We start from the raw sequence: 11666 nt of genomic DNA, 5'->3' as shown, positions 1-11666 counted from the left end.
TTCATTCTAGAATGAAAGAGGCATAATCTATATTCATTTTCTAATTTTTCTATGGTGGTTACGAGATCAGTCAAATCTACCAAACCCGTACAGAGATTCATTACTGAAAATAACAGATAAAATATAAAGTTTTTTCTTGAAAAACGTTTGATAACTATCTGGACATTATAAAGATTTCGCATGTGAAATTTGAAAATTTTTAATCCTAAAATTATTTTTCATGTTAGATAGGCAAAATGTGAAAAGAAAAGGCATGAGAAAGACATTGCTTTACAAACCTTACGACTTAATAAAAACAATTTGGTAATTTGTGTATGAAAGCATTGTAATGTTTACTGATAATCTGCCAAATTTCATTAACATTTGATAGTTTACATCTTTTTTCCATAATATTCAGATTTTATAAGCCTACTTTGTAAGAGCTTACAACTGTCACTACTTGTACAATTGTTCATATTTCCCAACCAATTTGAATAGCTTGAAATTAAGTAATAACTGGTAACAATAATAATAGAACACATTTTAACAAAACCACTATCCTTCCTATACTTCATAATAAAAGAAATGACTGTGCATATTCATACTTACTCAATATTTTGCAACAATGTTCAGGATAAAAAAAATTAATCCATTAACATATCTATCAAGTACTACTGAATTTATATTTAAAGCTTAGTGTTTAAGCACCTTTTTCAATTTGTAAACATTTCGGCAGATAAAGATAAGATCATTATTTCAAACATTGGAATACAAAACAGCCTAACATTTAGTACATAGTAAGTTTAACCTTACAGTACAGGTTAGAGTGTTAGAAAAGAAAGTATTTGTTTCAAGGGAACTTCACACCCATCATAAGGTGCTACTTGGTTTATGCAGTGCTAGAGATGGTTTGCTAATTTTAAACCTTTGGTTAACAATGTGAGTACATTATGGTTTGTACATTTTTGTGTTAGCATGGCCACATTCTGACTCATCATCTTATAATGATTAATTAAAAATTAATCATGAAGTTATTTATTACACACATCACAGATATACTACTTAAAAATCAAAGGAAAGGAAATTTAAAAAAATATGCTGGCCACATGTGATGGTAATAGAAAGGATTAAAAATACATCAATCCATACTATATAATATAATTTTCTCACACCAATAACTCTTCTACAGTTAGCATTAGTATTTTTATTTTCCCTTTTGTCTAATCATACCACATTACAATTTATACGTTAACGGTTTTCTTGGTAAAAAACTGTAGTAGACTGAAGAAGACTAAAATACACAAACTATAAGAACTGGAAAACTGTTCAAACTTTTCAATACTATAAACGAAATAGCATGATAAAAAACTGTAGTAGACTGAAGAAGACTAAAATACACAAACTATAAGAACTGGAAAACTATTCAAACTTTTCAAAACTATAAACGAAATAGCATGAAGTACAATAAATACAACATTTTGTAACAAAATTGAAAAGAAAATGTTTACTAACCTCATCAGTAACTTTTCCTACATTAAGGCAAGCTTCATCAATTATGGAGATTATACCTTTATGAGGTTCTTCAACCAGATTACAAATTATAGCATTGTTGAAGTATTCAATGTTTTGCCATTCAATTCCTTCCCGACGATATTCCTCTTGTTCTTGCTTCAGCACAAGCTCAATAAAAAGCTGTTGCAACTTCTCATTACAGTAGTTGATACAAAATTGTTCAAAACTGTGAAAACGAAGTTTTATTACAACAGTTCATTCAAAAGCTATTTACAACAATGTCTCATCAAAATAGCCAATGCATTAAGTATTTTTAACTGTAGGAACAAATTCGATTATGTAACTTGATATTATCAAAAAGCTATTACAGATGGAAAACAAAGTTCTTTTAATGCCAGCATTGTAATACAACTGACTCCATCACAAGTTCATACAATAATTTTATATGCTTCGTAAAAGTATCTGAATCTGAAATATTTCTTCTGTCTCAAAACAGCTACTTAAGTCTCAAATCAACACGTTAAAAACCACCATTCGTATTTTAGAAAAAAATTTGCTTATTAAATCCTAGCATTCTGGATGATTTACAAATTGGTTTATTTTTAACAAAAACACATATCTTTCTATCCACTATCAGCTTTTGAAGTCTCAAATCCACATTCCTTAGGTACTTCACAAAACTATCACTTTAATTGTTTTTACATCATTTGAAAGTTAACATGATAAAAAAAAATTTTCAAGTCACAGCTATTTAAGTCTTTGGAGTCTACGGGGTTTCTTAAGAGCTTCATGACACTTATATGAATGTGAACACAAATGTTTTGTAAGTTATGGCTAAATGTACTTAAGTCTTAAATACACAGTTTTGTTTAGATGCTTCTCAGTTCGAATCTGATCTTCTCTATTCCATAAGGAAACTAATCAATAGTGTTTTCTAAAAAGAAATCAAAACTGTTGATGAGGAATTTAACATCAAAGAGGTAGAACTATACTATCCTAGCAGCATTAAAAGTAACTGGTAGTGTATTTTATCTCTTCGTAACAATTTTATATGTACATTTTTCAAGTCTTTTAATAAATGTTAAATTGATTGAATTAGATGAGCATATTATGCACAGATATATAATATTTCCACTTATATGTCCCTTTATCAAGTATTAAATAGTTTATATAAAAATCAAAAGAACATAAGAATTACTGGTAGCAAAAAAATAACAGAATAAAAAAAATATTTTTATTCATCTTTTTTTTTCATCATAATCCTATTTCCTTTTATGAATACAATGGGTAAGAAATTTTTGATAGGTACATTTCTGCTTGTGCACTAGAATAATAATAATAATAGTAAGGCCAAACTTTACTTTTATGCCATTTATCATGTAATACAATCAACATGATTTTGTAAAAAAACTTCACTTATTTGTGCCACCCCTCCCTCACTGTTCAATAGAATTGATAACTATCAAAATATTGTGTTTCTCTTGAAATGTTTTAATCTTTGTCTATTTTTATTTTCTTAATTTTGAAACTAAATCAACTACTTTAGCTTTTTTCTACCACTACCTAACCTGTTATTCATGGTGTTTAAGGATGAATCTTTTGAGTTAAAAGGATTTCATACTGTTATCAATAACAATTCAAATTTTGACACAAACCATAGTACTGCCAACATGGACAGACTTATCACATCACTTTCCAACATTGAAATTAAACAAGTGATTGGTTACATAGCCATGAACTCACCTATTGTTATCGAAAATTTCAAAACCATATATATCTAGCACACCAATCACAGTGTTCTTCCCGTGACTCTTCCAGTCAGTGTCCACCTTTATAGCTTCATTGATCCGATTGACGATCCAGGTAAACATCCTTTCATAAATAGCCTTAAAAACGTAACAAACATTCACCTTATCTCCAAGACATGCATGATGCAAAAATTAGATGAAACTTTCAACTCTAAAAACAGAATACTTGTCTGATTAGAATTTCAGCCAGACCTCGTCAATTCAACAGGAAAATTTTACATGCATTTTGCAGGTTAAATTTTGATCATGTAATCCAAAGATTCACAAACACATATAGCAATACTGTAGCCAAGCTTTCATTGAATTGTTTTTTTTGTTTTATTTACAATAGTATTTTTGCTAATATATATATATATATCATGACTGTAAAGTTTGGAGACAGCTAGAATGAGCAGTGAAAGAAACATTATTGCAAATGTACAAGGTTTCAACAAGCTTACGTCATCCTCATGAAATATCAAGCGTGTGTCAGCATTTAAAAAAAAATTTTTTTAACCTTACATAAAACATATTGCAAAAAGAAGCAAGAAAATAATCAAATGAACATCTTCCAGACTTTAGTAGTTTTAAATTTTCTAATAGTTTTATTCCTTATTTCTCTTCCAAAATTGCGATTTTGAAAGATACAATGTTAATGGCCTATCCTTTAAGAAGTTTTTTTGTTGTTGTTGCTGTTCACAGGATTTTGTAATGTAAAATCAAAATGAGCTGAAAAAATCCAATTTCCAATGCACATATTTAAAAAAAATAAAAAGTCAGATTATTATCCCTTGTAATCTCTTTAACCTTATTACATCTTAGCAATATCACAATTACCTTAGCAAATGCATCCCTTCCATAGATTGCTTCAGCTTTAGTGTGTCCTTTTTGCATCACTTCACCACCTGCAGCAATGACCCGATGACAGAGAGTTTTCTCCAAGTCATCCTCTTTCACACTAAACAGTTTACTTAATATTTTTAAAGTGTCTTTATTCTTAACAAATGTCTGGTCATCTTCCATTGAGAATTCAATGTTTCCCTGGTCACAAAAACAAAAAGGAAAAACTTTGTTTTAGAAATTTTCATTAATATTAGATTTTCTTCTCTTTTTTATAATATTGTTACAATCTTAAAAGTATAATAAAGTTAGTAAAATCTACATTTGCATGTTTTTTTATACAAATGTTTCTTAAGTGATGATAACTCTAACAATTTTCTTTCTCAATACGAAAAGCAGGAATGTACTGTGCTTCCACAAATTCAGTTGCACAAAAGAAGCTAACTTAAAAAATTATATAATGTTAAAAGTTAATCTAAATTAACGTTACAAAAAATTAAACAGAAACTGCACATACCATGTGCAGGATTGCTGCAACAACTTTCCAGAGAGTATCACAGTGTTCCTGCAGAAACCCAAGTGTTCTCATAGCAGAGTTTACAGACTTGTAGTCAGACTTGTCATTTATGGTATCCACCTGAAATATAAACAGAATAGGCTATATTATGTGAAATGATTAAACCTAACATCCAGTATGACTCAAAAGATGTAATACTGTGGAGTATTTGTGTACTTTCAAAGAGCTCCTATGTTTCCAAAAATGTCTATCTGAGTTATTGTTAGAGGAATATCTTAAAAATAAAGCATCGCTATTTACAGAAAAATAATTTTATGGTAAGACAGATGATGTATAACTGAATAAATAAAACCATTTTGTTTTAAATGAAAAACTCCATAAATGGGGCTCTCTGCACTCTGCCTACTGCAGAGACCAAATCCCAAATTTGTGTTATTTGTTCTACTTACTTGTTGAGCCACTAGGGCACACGAATATGAACAAAAATTAATATCATTTATAATATAATTTACCTAGAATATACATTAATGAGATCTTCAGTATATAAAAATTTGTGGAATAAATTTTTCAAGTCACTTACTAGTCCTAAACATAATTAATTCCAGTAGTTAATTAGTTACTCATTACTCAAAAGCATTATGATCTAAATGCCATTATCTCAAGGTCACAGTTGGCTGAAATTTTTACATTATAAACCTATAAAAACAGGAATGATAATACATGACAAAATACTAAAGAATGTAAGGAAACAAAAGAAAGAACACTCAAAAGCTATGGCATGAGCAGATCTTATTGCATTACACGTACTTCTAAACAGTTGTTAACAGGAGTAATATAAAGCTCTCCATGATTATGTTTACATGTCTGTAAAACTGAAAGATTAGGTAAACATGAATGCGAGATAATGTAAGGAATTATATTATCATTATTTCTTCCTGTAGATGCAAGCATCTGCTGGCACCAAACTGCATAATCATCTTAGCTAAGCCTGAACTACAGTGTATGATTTAACATGGTATTGGTTGTACATGTTAATTAGTGATTGGTTTAAGCATAATGTTATGTTAATAGCTGTAAACATGTGACATTGATGTACAATGAGCTGCAGTCTATACCTAATTAACTGCCAAGTCAATAAATGAGGTAGAGGGAGTTTACAGTGTTTGTTACTTCTGCAGGTAGTACCCTGTAGGATCAAATCTACTTGTGCCTAATTGGAATCGCCACTCAGCATATTAACATCCTGTGTCCTGTAGTTATGTGCCATCTTGTATAATTTATCTTTATGAGTTAATAAAAAGTTCTTGTGATTTACATGTTATTGTCTTTTCTGAGCTAGTCGAGGCTATGGTTGATGACTTAATCATACATGGTGTGTATCAAGATTGCCACACTAGATGAAAACTTAAACATAACTATAAAGCTATAAACAAACTGTACACTACATAACTTTAACTTAAAGTTAGTTAAAGGTCCATTAAATGATATTCACTATCCTTAATCTACTTACAACAATGATACCTGATAGGTGAATGAAATTATAATGAATTCAAGCTTAGCATGTTCTATTTTACAGATTAAAGAAACTATACGACCTCAAATCTTAGCATTCCCAACTCCTTCCAGAAAAAAGAAAAAGAAAAGCCAATTTTATGAAAAATGTTAGCAATATTGGGTTTGTTTAAATGTTATTTATAATTTCTTTCAACTCGTGTATTTAAATAAAGTCTAATAATCAAGAAAAAATAACTTTCTTAGACACAGACATGATAAAAAAAAAAAGTACTTAGAGTTATACTGATGGTACTCTCGGAAACACACTCAGCCATCTAAAAAAATATGAGAGTTAAAAACCATGTGAAAACAGAAAAGGTGTCAATTTTTTCACATTAGCAATCTAATAATGTACAACATTTGTAAGAGAAACTAAACACATCATCAAAGTAACAAAAGATAATCATTGTAAGACAAAACACATTTACAAACAAGCACAGGCCAACCTCAACTTAGTAATGACATTGCAAGTTTCCAGTGAATTTATTTCTAGAATATAAAATTCTACAATAAAAAAAACATTAGAAAGCTACAGATTGACATTCCTTTAAAACAACCTATGTGAAGGTGGTGCAAGACTTCAGCCATAAATCAGACTTTATTATTTGTCTTTACAAGAGACATCAAATCTTTATTTTCAAGTCACAACTTTTACATGTAGTCTTTTACGCACATATTGTTAAGACTGACATATATACTTTCAGAACATTATCATTTTATTTTTCATTTATTAATTCTTAATACTTACACATTTTGCTTTACTGTTACATGAACATCTTGTTCATGTACAAAACCTAAGATAACAGTATGTACTTCAGTTTACAAACAGGTGTATGTAACAATATTATAGTGGTGCACTGCCTGCCACATGTTTTACAACTGAAAATGTTTAAAGTAAAACTTTAACAAAGAACTCTTAACACTTGCATTGCAGTTGCGAGTCAGTTAAAAGAGCTGCAAGGTATAAAATTGAGTATCAGAAATTAAATAATCCCAGATGATGTGCTAGATTTTAGATTTGATCACTTGCTAATCCTATGTGCACAGATGGGTCAAAGTACATGTCACAACCTTTTACATAGTTATATTCAAACTTTAATTAATCAACTTTATTAATGAATGTCAATAAATTTGGCATAAAAAGTAGTTTATAATCTTTACTTCTGTGTATCATGTGAACACTTCTTTGCTCCAAATTACCCATTTTGGATATTATTTCTACCCCTATATGAGCTTATGAGTTTTAATACATATTATAGACATATAGTATAGATATGAACATGACAATCTAAATTATTTAGATGGAGAATTAAGAAAACTTTAATTTCATAATTAAAACCAAAGAACTTTAGTTCACTACATTATTACTGCCAACATCGAACCTACACTTGTTACCTCACCTTATGACTTCCTCCCTGCTTGATGTAAAAGTAAGCTTTAGGATCTTGTTTTAGTTTACACTGTGACAGGACTGAATCTGGGCTTCCAAAAAGAAGTTGATAGAAAGAATGAAAATTTCTTTCCCCATGTTGTTGCATAACAACTCTGGACTGAAGGCAAGAAAACATGTATATATCAATCACAAAAGAGACAACATCACTGTAGAGATTTCAAAAGTGCATAAGTACAGTGTACAAATCTCAAAATCAGGCAAAATAATGTAAACATTTAACTAATTATAATTAACCCTAAACAATGAAATAAAAAATTAGAGGAAAACATTCATAATAAATTAAACTAACCATCATCAGGATGATAATGTTGGAAAGAAGAAAAAAAAGAGGTAGACAAAAACATTATTATATCAATACACAAGAGTACTGGTTAGCAACTATAAATTTTAGGACTTTTTTGTCTTATGTAGTGTCATGTTTTATTTTATAACAATGAACAGCATTCTGTGATTTCCAACCTTTATTTTAGTATATAAACATTTTACATCATACAGTAACAACAACTTTGCTAAGAATATACTCTTCTAAACACATTTCATTTATGAAGTTCAAGTAATACCAACTTGGTTAAACAGAACATCAACTTCTAATAATAACCCAACTTTCCAGATGTGCAATGTTTTTATTGGTTGAAAAAGGAACAATGAGTCTTCTTCTTTTCTCACCATTTTTTCCATTTCAAAATCCATCAACATTCAAATTATTTACTCTGTTTTTCCTTATTTCTGAGAAATTAATTTCCATATTTCTTCTAAATCAACAAGTGGAAACATGAAACATTAAAGCCTATGAAGTAACAGTGTTTTCTAATGGCTTAGCGATTCACTATAATGTAAAACACATTTGGGAACAATGTTAGAAGGTATTTTTTACTTTAAAAATATTAAAATTTAATAACTGTTATAAAAATTTAAATGTTGGCGATATCCCACACTTTACAAAATTTAAAATTCAAAAACAGCTGAAATAGGATAAAAAAATTATTTGTCGAGGACCTAATATTAATAAACATAAAGTAAAAGAAGGTATCTTAATAAAGGAATACAAACCTTTAATAAATAAAACACAAAGAGTAGGTTTATACTTATGCTAGCTCAAGGTTATATGGTTGATGTCACCAATTAGGTGTACTAAAGTGTCGTGTACAATTGTGCTGAATACTTAATGATGCCACATTAACAGTAGTTAAACGTTGTTTTTAAATTATACATTTTTTTCTATCCCATTTTAGCTCTTTTTTGAGTTTTAAATGTTATAAATATTGCTACAAGGTTTAGCAAAAAGATGTCACTGTTATTTATAACAAAAAATTAAGCAATATTTAATACCAAATGCTTAATTTCATATAATATGTTCCCACAAAAATTATCCTTTGAAGCTTTTTTCTTATGTCTTGAATTTCTCTTACTTTTTCCAGCAAATAGTTATTGATGTGGCCACCTAACGGGTCTCCTTTGAAATCAAAATTGATGTCCATATATTTTCCAAAACGACTAGAATTATCATTTCTATTTGTCTTGGCGTTTCCAAATGACTCAAGAATACAGTTTGATTGCAGAAGAATATTTTTCACTCTAAGAGTAAAAATAACAAAAACATTACAACAATAAATACATGTTAAGCAAATATACATACATACATTATATATATATTTATATACACACCACATAAATCATTATTACAACCATCGCAATGTCCAATTTTAATATTTCAAAGTATGACAAACTCAGAATGTAAATTTAATTCAAAAGTAATTTTTTTATAACACATCTACACTACCTTGTATAAAACCAATGTGAATGTCAGATAACAAATACAGCTCTTTCACACATGTTATTACAAGCATAGGGTCCTCCTGTCAACTTGAATTATGGTTACATCACACAGAAGAGATAGCCAATGTATATAAATACACCAAATATTTTACAATACAGTCAGAATTTACTGAAACAGGTAGTGGATTAGTTATCAGGCCATGAATAAGGGTCACAATGTTTAACCTACTGGCAGCTAAATACATGACGTGATCAAGAACCTGACTGTACAAGAATGAAAATGTATCACTGAAATCAATAAAGAAAGTGTTATAAAACAAAGTATACAGAAAATTTCAAAATCACATTACTTGAGAATCATATAAGCTTAACAAATGTATGATATTTAAGCTGTGGTATATCATTCAACTTAAAAACTACTACCAACTACATGACGATGATATTAAATCTAAGCCATAAGAAACATTTAAATCACGATAGCTCTATAATAATAAAGTTATGCATAGAAATCATAAGACAATTATTTCATAAAATTATTTTCAACAAACTGCTAAATAATTAAAGTGAAAGTAATCAATAAAAGAAGAAACTTCTTAACTAACATACACTGTATGTATAAAATCAAAACTTCTTATAGTGCAAGTCTGGCTGACTTAACAAGTAAAACATTCATTGCAGATATAGATGTTTCAAATAAATAATTTATTTAATATGAATGTAGAATTAGAAATCCTAATAATAAAACCATGACTGACTTAATCACAGATTTACCTTTCAACTTCTTGCTGGCCACTAACATTAGTTATCGCAGCTATATACCTCATGATGATTTTGGAGGCCTCTGTTTTTCCTGAACCACTTTCACCTAGTCAGTAAAATAATTAAAATCAGGACTTAAATGAGAGAGTTTTGATGTTACCATCAAAGAAAAAAATTTTTTGTTGCACAGCCATTCTGTGTTAGATGTAACTGCTTGGTTAGCTGTTTCTGTATTAAGCAAAGCTGTTTGTAACATCTGTAATGTGTTGTGTACACAGTCTATTAAGTGTATTAAAATATAATGCATCTTTTAATATTAGTGTCCACTCAGGCCAAAGTGTATAACTCTCAAACAATTTAGTCAGATTACATAGAAATATTGGTTTTATATTTAACATTAACACAGATAGAAGATGATCTTAAAACAAAACAAAAGAAGGTTGTGGTATGCAGATATCACCACCTCATATTTTCACAGTGTGTGCCTTTTATATTTTGTACAATTCTAGTTTATAATCCAACAAGTCTTATTTAAGTTAACTGTAAAATTATATTGGTCCATCTCGGCTGTCCAATCCTCTAAACTAAATTAAAACTATTAAATAAATAAATTTAAAAACCCTTAAAGCCAGCCCTCATCATTCATATAGGTATCAAGTTTTCTCTTAAACTCAATTAAATTTACTGCCTCCACAACATCCGAAGGCAACCCATTCCAAAAACCAACCACCCTATTAGAAAAATAAAATTGTCTTAGCTGAAGATGGCTCCTACCCTGCCCAAATTTATATTAGTGTAACCTAGTTCTACTATATTCCATGTATGAAAACAATGATGATGATGCATCAAAACTATCAATTCCCTTTACAATCTTATATACTTCAATCAGATCCCTTCTTACTCTTCTTTTTTCAAGAGAAAACAATTTGAGATTTCAACTTCTCCTCATATGACAACCCCTCCATCCCAGGTACATTCTAGTAACCCTCCTCTGAACTCCTTCCAACATTTCAATGTCCTTCCCAAGGTAAGGAGCCTAAGACTGAACACAATACTCCAAATGTGGCCTAACCAGTGACCTATACAATAAAATTATAACTTCTTTAGACTTGTATTCAATATTTCTATAGATACAACCTAATATCCTATTTGTCCTACCACTAGCAACAGCTCACGAGACTGATCAACCATTACACCAAGATCCCTTTCTTTTGTGACACTGTTAAGGCTATTCCCATCCAAATTATATTTATAATTCAAATTATGAAAACTCACATGCATTATCTTGCATTTATTATAAATAAAACCCATTTGCCATATATTTGCCCAACTAACTAAATGATCTAAATCCTTTTGTAAATCAGCAGCATCCTCTTCACAGCTAGCAACACCAAAGACCTTAATATGAAGCAGAGTGACTTGATTTGTTTTGGAATTTCGCGCAAAGCTACACGAGGACTATCTGCGCTAGCCGTCCCTAATTTAGCAG

General features: G+C 29.6%; 1 protein-coding gene across 1 annotated transcript in view; it reads right to left on the bottom strand.

Moving 5' to 3' along the window:
* The window catches only part of LOC106463556 (unconventional myosin-Id-like), a 66206-nt gene that overhangs the window by 22046 nt on the left and 32494 nt on the right, over window positions 1–11666 (bottom strand). Inside the window, exons 3-9 of the mRNA XM_022391094.1 lie at window positions 10190–10283; window positions 9052–9217; window positions 7590–7739; window positions 4636–4755; window positions 4116–4319; window positions 3235–3377; window positions 1492–1717 (exon numbers count right to left, since the gene is read on the bottom strand). Coding sequence (XP_022246802.1) covers window positions 1492–1717; window positions 3235–3377; window positions 4116–4319; window positions 4636–4755; window positions 7590–7739; window positions 9052–9217; window positions 10190–10283 — 1103 coding nt within the window. The remainder of the gene's footprint in view (window positions 1–1491; window positions 1718–3234; window positions 3378–4115; window positions 4320–4635; window positions 4756–7589; window positions 7740–9051; window positions 9218–10189; window positions 10284–11666) is intronic.

Source organism: Limulus polyphemus, unplaced genomic scaffold, assembly GCF_000517525.1.
Source record: "Limulus polyphemus unplaced genomic scaffold, Limulus_polyphemus-2.1.2 Scaffold1437, whole genome shotgun sequence".
Lineage (NCBI taxonomy): Eukaryota > Metazoa > Arthropoda > Merostomata > Xiphosura > Limulidae > Limulus > Limulus polyphemus.
The sequence above is the reverse complement of the archived record's forward strand: the minus strand, read 5'-3'. Positions and strand labels throughout refer to the sequence as shown.